This window comes from Phaseolus vulgaris, chromosome 3 (genome assembly GCF_051622355.1).
Source record: "Phaseolus vulgaris cultivar YP4 chromosome 3, ASM5162235v1, whole genome shotgun sequence".
Taxonomy (NCBI): Eukaryota; Viridiplantae; Streptophyta; class Magnoliopsida; order Fabales; family Fabaceae; genus Phaseolus; species Phaseolus vulgaris.
This window is the reverse complement of record NC_143500.1, coordinates 34,818,069-34,834,726: the sequence shown is the minus strand read 5'-3', so window position 1 is coordinate 34,834,726 and position 16,658 is coordinate 34,818,069. Positions and strand designations below refer to the sequence as shown.

General features: G+C 33.4%; 1 protein-coding gene across 6 annotated transcripts; it reads right to left on the bottom strand.

Annotated features, from left to right (window-relative positions):
* Positions 1-232: 232 nt before the first annotated feature.
* Positions 233-15,046, bottom strand: LOC137807178 (uncharacterized). 6 transcript variants are annotated; one of them, XM_068607659.1, is made up of 19 exons: positions 14,487-15,046; positions 13,319-13,612; positions 12,827-13,015; positions 12,571-12,654; positions 11,990-12,049; positions 10,601-10,645; positions 9,683-9,882; positions 8,304-8,780; positions 7,861-7,987; positions 7,567-7,764; positions 7,337-7,423; positions 5,260-5,322; positions 4,659-4,733; positions 4,515-4,565; positions 4,095-4,172; positions 2,373-2,507; positions 1,931-2,038; positions 1,425-1,490; positions 233-598 (listed from the first exon to the last, which is right to left on the bottom strand). In XM_068607659.1, the coding sequence occupies exons 2-19, from the start codon at positions 13,604-13,606 to the stop codon at positions 530-532; spliced, it is 2,400 nt and encodes a 799-aa protein (XP_068463760.1). In that variant the 5' UTR covers positions 13,607-13,612; positions 14,487-15,046; the 3' UTR covers positions 233-529. The 6 variants fall into 6 exon arrangements, 5 of the variants coding, with proteins under 5 accessions (XP_068463760.1, XP_068463759.1, XP_068463761.1 ...); XM_068607658.1 differs by having other exon boundaries at positions 13,319-13,606; XM_068607660.1 differs by lacking the exon at positions 14,487-15,046 and adding an exon at positions 14,120-14,268.
* Positions 15,047-16,658: the final 1,612 nt, after the last annotated feature.

Sequence of the window (16,658 nt, the reverse complement as noted above, 5' to 3'; positions counted from 1 at the left end):
AAGCAACTTAAAGATGACAATGGTTTCATTCCATCCCCAAAATAAACTCAAATTATGTCAAGAAAACTATCTCTGTCATCTAAAATCCACATCAATTCATCATCGCAAACGGAAATCTAGTGATCCAAACACACTTAACTCAACCATATTTAGCCAAAGGGCGATAAGATAATAAATTGCTACCTCTGCTATCAAGCTTTTTGCTATAATGCAAAACATTGGTTGCAATAGATTAAAATTTAAAATGAGATCAAACATATAGTATTGGTGTATGACCAAAAATAAACATTACATCACAGAGTAAATCCCCTGTAACCCTTTTAGCTTAAATACAAGAATCAAATTAATATTTACAAGTACCGCAGACGCATAAATAAAGCCTAAGGAAAAGGGCACAGGTACCGTTGTGGGGCCAGGGGCAAGGGAGAAAATTTAACTCAACATAGAAAAATTATACAACACTGAACTTGCGTTCAACCTTGAAGGGAAACAATAATATAATATTACCAAAATATTCTGCATGGCAGCTCTATTCCTTTTGTAAGAAAGAGAGAACAAGATCTGTATGTACAGAAAAAAGCTGTGTATCCACGAAAAGCTGTTTAGCACAAGGCAACAAAGGGGAGAAAATACAAAAACTGAATTAGTAGTCTGAATATAGTATCAAATACAAAAATGTTTATCTACTAAATAACGCAACTATGAGCAAAAAGATTATGCATATATTCATTTGGCTTTTAAAAGAATTGCTTCTCATTAAGCATATTAACTAGTGTTCTCACACGTATTTATGGTTTGTTGCATCAAATAACAAAAAAATAAGGTTTTGTTATTTGCTAGGGACTAGCACAAACCAATTCCCTAAGTAAAAACTGATTGCGCTAGAGATTCTAACCAAATGGTCCTTAGATTTCTACTCAAGGTTTTGAAACTTGCCAATGCAGCATGATTCTGAAGCACTAGAAAAATTGAAAAGAAATATCAGCTAGCAAGCAGGATCAACAGTTGAAAATCAAGTCAGATCCTGTCTGCAATACAACCACTCCCAAGCGTCTGCAACACTGTAGCTGATTAGGGAGGCCTAGCTAGTCCCTTAGATTGATTATTTCAGTTAAACTCACTTAACATATTCTACTTGTTCTTTGCTGAAAGTTAGTGTCTTCTCAACTTAAACCAGACAAATTTTAGCAAAATATCACGTAGACAGTGCAATAGTTGTGATCCAACAAAACAATAATCTGAATGTTTGATTTGAATAATATTTACATACTAAGTGCAAATTTTGGAGTAACGTTCAACGATAAGAAATCAGAGAGAATTTGCAAGTCAGTTCTGATCATTTTGAACTTCTACTAGCAAATTTGACTAAATTTTGCATACATAGTTAGCATAAGGTATGATTGTAAGCTCAAGAAGAAACAAACCTTCATAAAATGCCGATCCCGGTAAGGGAACGAGTCAATGAAACTCTCCTTCAGAAGCAATGATACCTGAAGATACAAACCATCGTTTCAGATCTTCCTAATATTTACTAAAATATGCAATTTTAAAAGAAGGCCAGTGTTTAAATTTCAGTAAAAAAAAATTATATTCTAGGACTTGGGTCATTCATACCAACAACAAAGACTATTATGAGCAAATTAAGGTAGCCATTGGAAACAGTTTCACTAAAAACTGACTATGCTTTCTTAGATCAAAGGAAGAATTATAAGTAAGAATTAACTTAAAAGTTAAAAATTAACCATTTCTTAACAGGAATTAACCACGTAATATATATTTGACCCCTTTTTAAGGCATAAAAGTAAGACCAAGTCCAGGTTGGTTCTAAATTAAAATTCTCAATCAAATCCTTATTTTCAGAGAGATTAAAACAATTAAAATAAATATCAAAATGAATAACTTAATTTGTTGGTGAGACTAAAATACAGACCTTATCGTCATTGGATTGTACATTAGTGATCGTGTGAGAACGGATGTTATAGCAAAGAGAATCTAAGTAAGATCTTAACACCGAAAGGAACCCCTTTGCAGCTTCAATCTGGAGGGAAATTAACACACATGAGAACAGATTAAAATGTTGAGACAGTTTGACATTGCCTAGAGTGACATGTGGAAAAAACCGAAAAATTAGAAATATCTGAGGATGCATAACTAATGCTGAACTGTTAAAAACCTGGATAAATTGTTTATTGCAAAATATTAAGTTGCTTTGACAAAGTACATCTAACCATGACTAATGTCTGTAATAATCATTAATCTAATCATGATACCAAAGGTGATCAAAAGTGGAGAATGAGAAAGGTGGAGAGCAATAAAGAGGAAATCAAGAACAGTAATAATGGATAAAGGTGATTTCATTAAAATGGGCACACCTGCACTTCCGTGCATTCATATACTGGCCTTCTCCTACCCAAGTAACTTTCTCCTACAAGAGTTGAATGATAAGGACGTAAAGAAGAGACTAGCTCTTTCTGTCTTGGCAGTTGTGGTAATGTTGGTGACTTCACCTATTCCAACATAATAGCAGTGTGATAAGAAACCATGTACTGATGTTATCAGATAACCACATGAAAAACAAATAATCGTGCTGTACATGATATAAATGGCTAGCTAGTAGTCTCACAATCATGGAAATAAAATAAAAAATAAAAAAGCAATGAGAAGAACTCTTTCTGTTATCTTCAAACCTGTGACAAATCCTTGGGAGCTTGGGATATAAAATCTGCAATATATCTAATACTTTACCTAAGCAATCCTAAGATTTGACTGTATGTAGCCTCCAATTTTTTAATTCTTTTTCTCCCATTACATGTTCAGCATATGAAGTATCATTTCACTATATCAAACTTGCAAATTAAATCATGAACTTACTAAAATTGAATATTGCCGCAACCAAATCTCATCAACCTAAACGGCACACTACACGGTCTAAGAAAACACAAACTTAAACTCCAAAGATATAAACACAACTTGAATAACGAGTCTTTTATGACCAACAACAGCAATCTAGCCTTCTTCCACTAGGTGGCCTTGCTTACTGGAACAAACAACACAATGATTTACCATACATCATGTCTATTAGAGATCCTTCATCAATAAGAGAAATAGTCAAATTATAATATATAAGTGGGAAGCAATTATCATTTACAAGCCGGTTTTCTGGATTGAGTAAGTCCTAAACTCACATTTTAAGAGAAATAGTCAAATTATAATATATAAGTGGGGAGCAATTCTCACTTACAAGCCAGTTTTCTAGGATTGAGTAAGTCCTAAACTTACATTTTAAGATAGTATCAGAGTCTACCATCACAACTATGGTTGGGTCTATCATGTCACTTGCTATCGAACAGCTACTAGACCACTTATAAAATATCTAGTTTCACACTCAAGATGCCTAGTTCTAAGCATAAGGAGGTGCGTTTAAGATTTCACATCAACTAGAGATATAATAAAATGATGAAATATAAGTGAGGAGTAAGTTTACCTTATAAGTCAATTTTGTGTGTTGAGTTAGCCCTAAACTCACATTCTAAGAATTTTTTTAAGCATTATTGGCCAGTAAATCCTTCTCAATGATTTTACCTATAGTTTGTCATGATCTCCCTTTGCCTCTAGCAATTAAGCTACCCTCCATTTCACTCTCCTCACTAGAGCCTCTACAAATCCCCTCCACACATGCCCAAACCACCAAAGGTGAGTTCTTGTCCATCTTTTCTACCATAAGTGCTACCATATCATATCTATTCTCTAATCCATTTGTAAAGGGAGAGAAATGAGAGACATTTGATGAATTCCATCTATTTGAATTACACAAAAGAACATATATTAATACTAGGTGTCATAAATACAAGGATAATTACAAGAACATACTGTTCTCTAATTAACATATTCTTTCCTATTTACATGATTACACAAAATGTCAATTTGCTACCAGATTTATAAAACTTGTATTTCACAAACAGAAATAAAAAGTGGCACAAAAGTAACAAACAATATATTTTCCTTCATTTCAAAAAATGACTTCATAAATGTAAGAAAAGATTATGCATACTAGTGTATCACAAATTGTTAAGATAAAAAGGATTTATTTTTACCTGGTTTCTATCGGCATCAACTAGAATAACATTGGTAAACTTTGACTGAACTTCACTGGTCTTGTTCCTGATACCAACCTAGAAATTAATTTTGTTGGCAGTCAGAGACATTACAAATGGTAGTATCAATTGAAAGATTAAAATAAAAAAAGAAAGTTCAACTTCAAACAAAATTTGAAAGTGCACTTGTATGGCAAATCTAATGTTTTCTTCCAATGCATAAAAAGCAATACTAAAGTTTGACCAGCTTCAAAGCAATATATCCAATATCAATATCCAAGTAATAAATTGACATGTGCAAGGGCAAGCACTGAGCCTGTATTTCAATGAAGAAAATAATTCAAACGCAAAAGCAACCTCATGGCCTTGCTTCAAGAGGATAATATTCTTATCAGTTAAAGCAAAGAATTGAATACTCACTACATAAGGGACAGGTGCATCTAAAAAGTCAAGCATGTCATTTGGTAAAACCTGGAAGAGCATGTTCTCGTCAAATACCATACGGTGAAATATACAAAGTAATAACTCATTCACTTTAACATGGTAAAGAGAAAGAAATCAAACTGGCATTAGCAGGCTTTGCCACCGGTAAGGCTGGATTAGGGGAATAACTGATAAAACTGAAGCAGATAGGATTCCCTGATCATGAAAGAAAATTTTAAGAATTACAAATCAAGCCAATAAAACTTCTAATATGCAGTAAGAAAGAATATAAATGAGTTTTTCCGTTACATTTACCAAATTGTCTCCCAAAAGATTAAGTGTGAAGCAAAGATGTGCATATTAATCCAGAGAATTATAGACATGCATATTTAATTGTTAGAATGACTAATCAGTAAAACAGGAGGATAAGAATGCTGTTGCAAGATAATCAAATCAAATACAAGACATTAACATTCAAAATAAAATGCAAAATGAGTAACAACTTATGCATAAGAGCTTGCACGCAAAGACAAGAATGAGAAGAAACCAAAATAAAAATATAATTACTACAGTTCCCAATAGACCAGGGACCTATCAACATGGGAACAGTAATGTCACCAAAGGACCAAACATACCCAACCAATAACTCACCACCTTACAGAAGATAATGGTGATGATAATAAAAGAATAGGATAGATTAATCACTGTCACAAGATCATTACAAACTTTAGTACAGACGTACCAAATTAGAACAGACAACAACTATCTGCTTCTCTAGTAGAACTCCTGCAAAGAACGTTAACACCTGCAGAGTGCAGAAGGGACACAAACAATTAAACCAACTCATAATTGTACAACTCAATAAACAAGCATTATGAAACTATTACACTTTGATCACAACATTAAAACTTTAGGAAAGGCATTATTGTGCCTCTAATTTAGCTTATAGTAGAGATGATCAAGCTAACAATTCATACAAGGTTTTAATCTTAAATATGGAAGCAATAGCTATTGACAAAAAGAGGTAACTCCAAAGATAACATATGCTACCGTTCAAAGGATTAATGTTTTGAAAACAGGTAATGGAGGATGAAACCGTTCTAGTACCATGTGAGTGAAATAGAGAAGAAATATAATGAATTTTGTGTTATGCACACATGGATATTTTTATTTAATGAAGTAAAGATATAATAATAAGGAACAAAATAAATATCTAATAATGGAAAATATTTTATAAGATATTTCCCTATCAAATCATATCATATTTCCCTATTTAATGTAATCAAATCATATCTCTAACACTCCCTCTGAAGCTGGAGCATATGTATTATGAGACAATCTTGTTACAAATGTCAGTAACACAATCTTTTGAGAGAATCATGTCAGCCAGTTTGTTGTTGGACTCGATAAGGTAAATAATGACAAATGATATCTTTAACACTTCCCTCAAGATAGAGGATATATATCATGAGTCAAGCCTGTTACACGTGTTAGAGGGCATGGCAATTGCTATTGAACAAAAACTGCTTGGAGACAGTAATGGTTGCAAGAGAGCAAAAATGCTGAGACGGCATAGTGGCTGCCAGGAAACAAAAACATCGACAGTGGCAGGTAGAGAAAGTTTGGCAATAAACAATACTTGCCAGAAAAACATTGGTGGTAAACACTACTCACCAGAAAACATTGGTCATAAACCGTACTCTCTAGAAAAACTAACGGTAAACATTAGTCGCTGCAAAATCATTGACGATAAACAATACTCGCTGAAAACGTCAGCAGTAAATAGTACTGGCCAGAAAAAGTCGGGGGTAGATTGTAACCCTACCTGGAATAATAAAAGTTCATCGGAAAGTTTTCAATGATGAACAATAATGTACGAGGTGAGAGTGTATTTGACATGAACAGTGGCATCAGGGAAAATAACAGAAACTGAGAAAGATACATAGTTTCAAACCATATGAGCAGTGGGCCCACTGGGAAAACACGAATTTGAATTTCCTTCTCGTTAGGCTCTAAATACCATGTTGAAATTATTAGTGACAAAACATGTCATGGAGGATGGTACCGCTATAGTATCATGTTGAGAAGAGACAAACCGAGAAGGAATATAATGAATATTATACTTATTTATAATGATGAAAAGATACAATAATAAGGAATAAAGTCAATATCTAATAATGGGAAATGTTTGGTAAGGATATCTCCATTGCAAGGGTTATACCCATTATCATAAGTCTATGACCTAGTCTCATAAGACCTCATCATTAAAGTATGTTGATATGACATAAAAATTAAGATTCTAGGTCTTAGATAAGACCCTGTATCATAAGAATAAAACACTATTTTGTTGTCTTGGAAACATCAACAACCAAAAAAAAACAGTTAATGTGGATCTAATAAGACTCTTCCATTGAAGTAAAAGTTGCAAGGAAGTCTTAAAAGAGATGTAGCACAATGAGACCCACAGAAAGTAAATTAAAACCTCAAATAATGGCTATTGCAAAGGAGATAGATGACCCAAGATATTTCTCTATCAAATCATATCATACCTTGCTATTTAATGTAATCAAATCATATCTCTAAGAGTTACTTACAAAAGACATATCCACAATTTCCATAAATGCTGAAATAATGATAACTTCTCCCACTCAAAACCATAATGAATCTACCTGCATATAAGCTCAAGCTTGAAATATCCCACCAAATCTATTGCGGAAAAAAAATAATAATCCATATACTTGGAAATCAAGCATGATGATATTTACAATATATGGAAACAAAATAGATTTCAATGTCTTGGACAAAAGCATAAAACATACATTTTCAAGTCTCAATGTACCGCACAAGCAAGCTACAGCCCATTCAGATAATGCATTTGCCTCTTCCACCACGAGAGCAATATGTGCCTGAGATTAACAAACAACAATGAAGTATTGTATCTACAATAAATGTGACTATGAAACAAAATGCTTCTCATAATTCGAAAACATCAAATTTGAAGTGCAATGGAAGCATACTCTTCCACTAAAAAATTATGATGATAACATACATCAACTAATTCCAGACCAGTACTGTGGGTTTTCAAAACAACTGTTGAGCCAGCAAGACGTAGAAATGACTCAGCTGATCTCTTATATTCCAAGGGATGCAAGTGCTCCAAAGGATGAAATGTAAGTGATGAGCCCCTGGCTGGGTAACTTAAACGGTAATACTGACTTATAATTTGCAGTGGTCCATGGTTATTTTTCTGGGAAATTGATAAATTACCATCAGCTACAAAATATAGTAATGAATGGTGACTGAAAAGGCAAAAACAGATATAGGTGCTTGTCAAGCTACAAACCTTTGCCCATTCAAGAATATCATTTAAGTCATTTAAATCCTCTTGGCCAGAGAAAGATGCTTCTTCTGTCTCATTATCATCAACATCACTCCTAAAATTTCTGTCCTCACAAGGTGATCCTTGAAAACTGCATAAAAGGCAGAAGTCAGAATATCTGATTAAGATGAATAACCAAGAATAAAGGGACAATTATTTCATTGACAGAAATTGTCCAATATAAGATAACTTTGCACAAAAAATCACAAGAACAACATATTCAAAGCAAATACACAAATAAGAAAAGAGCACTCGAATCCCTATGCATGTTTGTCAAGGAGGTTCTACAAAGAAACATATGAACAAAACTGGGATTGTGACGGGCATTTCACTCCAACAGAAGAAAAACCACCAGAATTAAGATAGTATATTTCTTAACAGAACAACTAAGCCCCAGTCACATGAACCTGCAGGAAGATTCAGAGCTTTCATACTGGCAATAGCGCAGGAGGGGCAAAATAGCATTAGGTAAATGTTTGTCTTCCGACTGTTTGTTTGTAGAAAAGGCATCTCCATACTGATCATTATTTTCAGAATTTGTAGGGCCAGAATCTTCTTTGGTTGTTGTACTATCTGTTACAGGATTAGCAAGAAAACCATCATCATAATTGATTCTCTCCTTATATGTCTGCAGCTCCCCATCAACCATTAGGTGCTCTGGTTGACCATCATCCACAATGTTTTCAGGTGTAGACTTTACTGCTCTCAATGGAGAAATTCTTGGATTTCCACCAAGTCTATCTTCTAGTGGTCCATCACTCACCAAAGAACTCTCTGAGTAGCCCTCTGAATTTTCTTCCTTAAAGCTATTACCTTCATCATATTCTAAATTTAGATCTCCAACACTTCTTGTCAACCGCTCTAGCCTTTCTTGTGTGAAGATGCTACAAAGATATTAGCACAATGAAATGAGCAAAAATTAATATTTCTCGTAATGTTAGAAAGTAAACAATTTTAAGTATCATGCATAAATAAGAATACAATGTGTGAGCTCACACTATCAATAATTCAAATATTTCAGCCAAATACAGTTTAATAAACAGCATGTCAATCACATGAAAAAGGAAAAAAATATTTCATTCCAACTTCCACCAATATACTGAACCCTCCAAAAGAGTCAGAAATAATGTCAGGCATCCAAAAACTGATGCTAAAGGGAAGGAGCAAGAAAAACAACAAATAAAGCTCCCGAGTCTATAAGTTGAGTCAACATACACAACCAGATTTTTGCCACAACAAACTACATCGTAGCTCTTGGGAAGATTGTACTTTTTAATTACGACCAACCAATACATTATTTGTTTCACCTAATCTTTGGGTATGAATGAAGCAGACTTTTTTTTGTTTTTTTTTTCCTGCAGCAAACCATTTCAAGATGTGTATGAGTATGTGTGCATGTGTATTTGTGCATATTCTGCCCTAGTTGGCAAGTAAATATGCTGAAACTTTTTTAGATATCTTGTTATAAGAGCATAAACTGCCACCCTGTTTTTATAATGCTACTTTAATGAAATGTAAATATTCCTTTAACGTGTGTTTATCTTCATGTTAATATACTCAGTCGATCACCGTGACAACTCAACTTTGCAAATTATACCATATATGGAAGTACTACAGATTAACACTTGACATTTTTTTACTGTTTTGAAGCAGACAAGGAGTGCAAAAAAACCTTACTGCTTTACTGACCATCCTTCCAAAATTTAATAAATTAAGAGCATAAAGAAATTGCAAATATTTTCTACATCTAGGTTCCTTCTGCAGACTCTTAATTACAGATACCTACCTATTCAATACACCAAAGTGCAATTCAAAAGCTGGAAGCCTTGAAAGAATGCAGTAACATCTCTGAGTGGTTAGTATATGTCGTCTCAAAGACGAGTAAGATGGCTGCTTATCAGAAATCAGAGAAAGCAATCCAGAAGGCTTTTCCACTAGTTCTTCAACTAAGACACAACACCCATAAAGTGTTGAGTTGTCAGCACCCTTCGAAGTTAAAGAAACAAAGTAACATTGTGAGATAACTAATACAATTTCAACATAAAAAATAATCAAGGCATTGTTTGGTATGGTAGATTTGGAAAGAAAACAAAGGAAGTGATTCACATAAAGTACAGTCTAGCTTGATTGACAACAAGTTCCTTCAGGAACTACTTGATCCTAGCCTCCTAGGAATTATCCTAGATTACTTTTTGGCATGCACTTTGGCGTACCTCCTCACTCAAGGTCTTAGACCTCAAATTCACATCAAGAAAAAAAGGCTCTAGTCCAAACATATCAATCATATCATTTCCTTTCTTTCCAAATCCACTCCACTAAACAGTGCATGCATTGTTGTAGACATTTAGTAGTCAGGACTGGCAAAGGTAAAGCTTGTTTTTGCATCATATAATGAGGTGGACATCATAACCATCATTTGAATGAATATCAAAGGGATTAAGTCCAAAACTACTTCTGAAGTATCCAAGCTAAAAAGGCTCCAGCAATATAATACAGTAATAAGGAGAGATCCATCCAGAAAAAAAAAATGGAAATATATGCAAAGAGTACATTCCCTCATGTAGTTTTAGAATATAATGTAAAAAATTTGCATGAATTCAAAATCATCCCTGGAATACTTTTTGTCATGAAAAATGGCAAAAGCTGCCATAATGTCGAAAAGAAGAATATGTAACAAAAGTAACAATAAGATTGCTATAGGTACCTGTAACCTGAATACAAATGACAAATCCCTTTGTTTAAGGTGTTCCTGCAATGTACAAATAGACCTTAGTTACCATTATTTATCGACTTGCATATTCAAGATAAGGCATCAAATAAGTAGGGAATGTTTGTAGGCTTTTGCCCAAGGCATTCTGGCTTCTCCGAGTTATTTTAATTTTTTTCTATTCTATCTGTTATTCATATTGTTTCTACCACAGTAATTCTCTATAAAGTATACATTTCGCTTTAATCCTAGTATAAATACATGATCTATCCGGTTCTACCATATAACCTCGACTTTGTCAAATAAGAAGGTTGACAACACTTTGGAGTAAAGAAAAATTTGCTTGCCATCCGTTCACATGGAAAGTTACAGGACTGCAGAAGACAGCCTTTACTGAACTAAAGCATAAATTACTCAAAACCCTGAATCTGAAACATGTATCAACAAACAAAGGAAATACAAAAAATTCAGAAAAAACTATATTAGGGAAACAATATGATAACTTCATGCAAACATGAAACATCTTCCAGAAAGAAACATTATGCTAGAACAAATGCCCCAAAGTGTCCAAGTTTCCATCACTGTCTATTTATTTACCAGATCAAGGAAAATTGAAGTTGCTTGTACAAGACAACCAGATTAACAAAGATGGGTAAGCCAATTTGGATGGAATGTTACTATTCGAATTTGGTACAGGGCCTTGTCTAAAAGTGAGGGACTGTGTGTATCCGTGGGCTAAGCTTAAGCAGCCTATATTTCCAGAAATGCTTCAATACTTTCAACTCATGGCCATCTTAAGTCTATACCCTTTAAGTTGATTCTACCCACCAGTGTATGCGAGACTTGTTTCCAACACTCCCCCTAAAAGTACAATTGACTTGAGCCAGTGTTAATTTGTCTTTTTCAGCCCTGGCTTTGTAATTCAAGCTTGGACCTCAAAAGGATCATAGGTCTTGCTTTCATTTATTATCAGTTTATGCTAATGTTCCTGAACTTTAGAGGCCTCAGTCTATTTCATTTTTTCCCTCTTTTCTAGGGGGGACATTCTTTTGGTCTCACCCATACTTATTCAGGGACTTCTAATTTTTCTTGGCTAGTAGTCTCTTTGCTTTTGGGGTTTAAATTTTCTCTTGGATATGGGTTTCAAACCATATTAGAATTTGCAGGAAATCTCTTGTTCAAGAGTGAAAGAGTATGTATTGGTGGGTTTACTTATAATGACCTTTTCTCTAAAAATACTCTGACATATTGGTTTCGGTAAATAATTAGTTAATCACTGAAGAACGGAAGGAAGATATAATCAAATATTAATCAAATATTAAATTTCAAAAATAATTTTCATAAATAAATATTTATCAAACCTTTAACATTGCAATAAAAAAATACCTGCCCAAAAAGAATTTCATTCAACTCACTCATGGAAGGGGTTCTCTCAACAGCACCGACCTGAAATTACATCCAACAAAAATTAGAACCAGACTAAAAGCTCCACTGAACTTGTTCACATATATGTAAATAAATAAATGAAAGACAGAAAAATAGATGCCTGACCGTAGATGATTCACTATGCAAAGAATTTAAATACAAGCAATATTGTCACCATTGATCACTTCAATTTTTCAGTTGCTATGCTTTATCAATATATTACACAACCCAATGATGTTCCCATACTCACCCTAGCCCCACCCTACCCATTGCCACTTATGTCTTATGCTAAATTCCCAAGCAAGTAAAAGATGGAATCTCCAATATCATTATCACACCGCAGTCTTGCAGATGGGGCCAGTGCCAATGAAGCTACAACAAGCTCATTGACATCTCTCTTTTTTTCCCTCAATTCCAGGGAAAAAAATTCAGGTCATTTATGTTTTCATCTACCTATAGATTTCCTAATTAATAATAAAGATAATATTTTGATATAGAAAATGAAGGCAGAAAAGATTGAAGTTCATTAAGCATACACCTACCTCTAAGCCTCCCGGGAAGCAGAAAGAAAGAAGGTCTTTACATTTAAGAGGCAGCTGTTTTTCTGGAGGGTAAACAAATAAGACCTGAAAAAATTGAATACTGTTCCTGATCAATATATATTTGAAAACAAAACAAATACTACAGACAGTAAAAAATTAAGTTCTAACTTAAATGGTAATACAATTAGCATTAGTACTTGTACCATTTGGTAATAAGAATAATAATTATAAAATTTCAGTATCTGCTGATCACAACCTGAGGTTCAATGTTGGGTTCTACACAAGATTGACTCTGATAACCAAGTGCACTTCTCAATTTAGCAGAGCCTTCAAACTTCCTATCCACATATCGCCTTTGCAGTGCCTGAACATCACAATTAGGATGAAGTCCGACAATCACCATGCTCTCAAATAGTCGTGAGGGCTCCTTCCAAGTCTTATGGTCCTGAGCTCAGATAAGATGGAGTGTATGAGAAATATCAAGGGACAGTATAGTTCATGAGATATGCCCTAAGGCAAGAAGAAAACATATAGATCCTAAAGGCCGATAATGGCATGCAAAGTGAGGTGCTGAAAGTTTAATAAGCAATGGATGCAAGGGCTGAACTTCCAATGAAGAAGACCATTCTATACCAAGTGTTTCATGATGCTACAATAACAAGCAACTTAATCTTTCTTCGTACTTTATACACGGAGGAAAGAAGGAACACATAAATATGGTACATTGAAGTCAAACATTGTACCATACCATATACTGCAACTGAAAGTTTGCAGCCCATTGACGCTTCAGACTAGTCAGGATTTCAGGATTGTAGTTTGTGTTTTCAACATCAGGAGGGTGTGAAAAGCCTTTTAACATTCGAGCAACTTGATACTGAAGCCTTTGAAGTTGGCTACCACTATGATCATCTTTCGATGACATCGGAGAGTTAACAGCAGCAGCAACGGCCCTAGCCACGTCCTCTTTTGTCTGCATAAAAAATGAAGCACCCCAACTAGGACTAGCTGACCCTTCTTCCTTAGATATTCCAGTCATCTGTGCCTTCATGAACATGACATTCAATGACACAAATAAACAAGAGTTTCATGCAAGCAACATGAAGTCAAATAAAGCATCTTTCAAACCTAGAGCTACATTAAATCTAAATGCATTCTGAATGATGAAAATAGTGGAGCATGATTAGAGCTAAGAACAATTATACTGATAATCAAGCCACCAAAAGCTGAAACTTTTGAGCACCGACTATAATATGCTAACTCACAAGGCATCAGGTAGTAAAAGTAAAACTTCAATGTAACTTGCTATTCATGTCAATTGCTAGTCTTGTTGGATCAACCGATGGAGATTTCGCCACCAGGTGTCATAGGTTGGGACGTTAAGTCAATCAAACACTAAGGGGGGCACACTCACCAAATAAAGCCAACAACTCTTAAAAGGCTTACATAACTGATTAAAATGTGATGTTAGCAACCTATTTTATTGCTAGTAACTATACCAACCAACTAAACATACGAGAGCAAACAAGCAAACAAACAAAGAAGCTTATACCGGGTCCACAACAAATCGTGTCAAGTCCCATTTTTCCCATGTCTCCCATACAAGCAAAAGCTTCCGCAGAACAAAGAAGCCCAAGGAACATCAACACATACTAATGCTATCCAAATACCCATAACTCTCTATTTCAATTTTCATGTTCTGTTCGGCCTATCACACTAACTGAGAAACAAAAAGATTAGATAGTAATCAGGACGCGCCAATTGAACAAGACCAACACAGCCAAAACAATAACAGAAAAGAAAAAAAAAACACCTAATCGAATAAAAGCTCGCCGTACAACTCATTAACACAATCCCCCAACAACAAAAATAGAAGAAAGCAGGAAAAAAAATTGGCAAAGAAGAAAAGGAAAATTGACCTCGAAATAGCAGAGGAAAAGAGGAAGGTGAAAAGTAGAGAATTGGGGCGGCCGTTATCGAAGGTAATAAATTGATGAAGTAGTTGTGGTAGTGATGGGTTGCAGGGAGAAAAAGTATATATTTTTATAAATTATATGGGATTTGGAGGTGATGGGTGGAACATAGAGAAGAAGAAAAAGGGAATAAAAAAATGGGGAAAATTGAGAAATGATAAAAGGGTGGAACGAAGGGACAGACAAGTTGTGAAAGTGATGACAGAGGAAGAAGAGAAGAGGAGAAGGTCAGTTTCTTATTTTGCACGCCTCTGTTTGGTATTAGCCGCTTCTGCTTCTTCTGCTTCTTCTGCTGCTTGTGTTACTGCCACCCTTCACTCTGCAACACTTCCATACAAGATTCTCTTTGGTTCCTAACAACCCCATCTAATCAATGCATCTTCTTCTCTCACCTTTCCTCTTCTAAACGAATATCATAACTTTTTCCATTTTTATCTATGCTTATTTAATACTTTTATTTCTTTTCTCACTCATAAATACTCTATCTTCCCACACCTATTCACCATGTTTTGTAAAGAAAACCTATTCACAAATATATGGAAAAAAAAAAACAAATGGAAAATACTTGCTATTGTTATCATAAGAAATTAATTTCTTTTTACAATAAATAATTTTTAAAAAATTAATATAAAGTACAAATTAGTTTCTAAAGTTTAGAGTTTAATAACAGATTTATCATTATAAATTTATATTGGAAATTACAAATTAATTATAAAATTATCCTATAAAAACATTTACATTACACTTTACACTATGTAGGATATTAAAAACAAAATAATAGACAAAACTTAAATATGGGTGTTATTGGTTTTTTAGTCAAAATTACACAATGAAGCATATTGAAGTAAAATAAAATATAATGCCTATGAAACATAATTTCTTACGAAGTTAACAACTTTTAATATTACAATAGTTATTTTATAACGTCTCATATTACTCTTAAAACGTTATAAATGAATTAAAAATTTAAACAACTTACTATAACTTCTAAACATTCTTGGTAAAATGTTTATTTTATCTTCTGAAGTTACAAAGTAGAGAATAACAGTTCTAAATTAGCTAACAATGATGTTAGAAGTCATTGTAAAAGTAAAAGGCATATCTCAATTGTTTCCGTTAAAATCAACTAAAGTATAACGTTCTCATTAATTGCTTAGGGAAAAAACTGATTTAAGCATGTTTACAAATATATAATCAAGTCAAAAATAATTATTTTAATATAATAAATATTTAGGTTTCATTAATTTTTATTCTAAAAATACCTAATTAGCATTTACTTATAATTTATTAACCTGCAGTTAACTATTATATTTTTTATTGGATTTTATGGGAAAATCGAAACTTTGAAAAAAAAATGGTAAATGTGAACACTTTTTTCAACTTAAGCAATCTTTCCATATAAAAAGTAGCACCAGCATGGTTGTGCGGCAATTGCATCTTGACCAGTATTTCATGTGACAAAAAGTGGACCCAACAACGTGTGATGTGTTTGTTTAAGACTGAAAAAATAGTTTTCTAACTACTTACTTTGAGTAGCTTCTGAAAATAATCAATTTATAAAATAAAAGTGCTTTTTAATAATAATTACCAAACAAAAATCATTTCTGTTTTTTTATAAAATCCCTAAAATTATGCCCCTGTAGAAAAATAGTTTTATGTAAAAAGAACCTTCAACCAATAATATGATGATTGCAACCACAAGCAAAAGGACGACGCCGTTTGTGAAAATGCAGCACTATGAAAGGTGGATAAAATTGATAATGGTGTTTTGTGAAATGAAAAATCTGAGAAAAAAATTCACAAACTTATTCTTATATTTTGATTGAAAGTGGTATTATAGTATTTTATATGGATTTGGACTCTCTAATCAATCTCTTATCCAAAATATGAGACTCAAGTTATATAGAAAAATTGTCATATTATCTCTAACTCAAAATTTTAAAAATCTACAAAATAATAGATTTGTAAAAAAAATTAATTTTATTTTTATTTTTATATAATTTTTAAATTTAAATTTCGGATAACTAAAATTAATCATGATTCTAATATTATTGTTAAATATTTTTAAAAAAAATCAATATTAATAAAGTATCAATCAAATATATCACATATTATAAC

Excerpts from the sequence above, each read along its gene's own strand:
- LOC137807178 (XM_068607659.1), bottom strand. The coding sequence starts at position 13,606 with ATGACTGGAATATCTAAGGAAGAAGGGTCAGCTAGTCCTAGTTGGGGT. Across the intron at positions 7,765-7,860 it reads ATATTCTTGAATGGGCAAAG|AAAAATAACCATGGACCACT; the intron begins GTTTGTAGCTTG and ends TCAATTTCCCAG. Across the intron at positions 599-1,424 it reads GGGATCGGCATTTTATGAAG|CTTTTCGTGGATACACAGCT; the intron begins GTTTGTTTCTTC and ends TGTGCTAAACAG.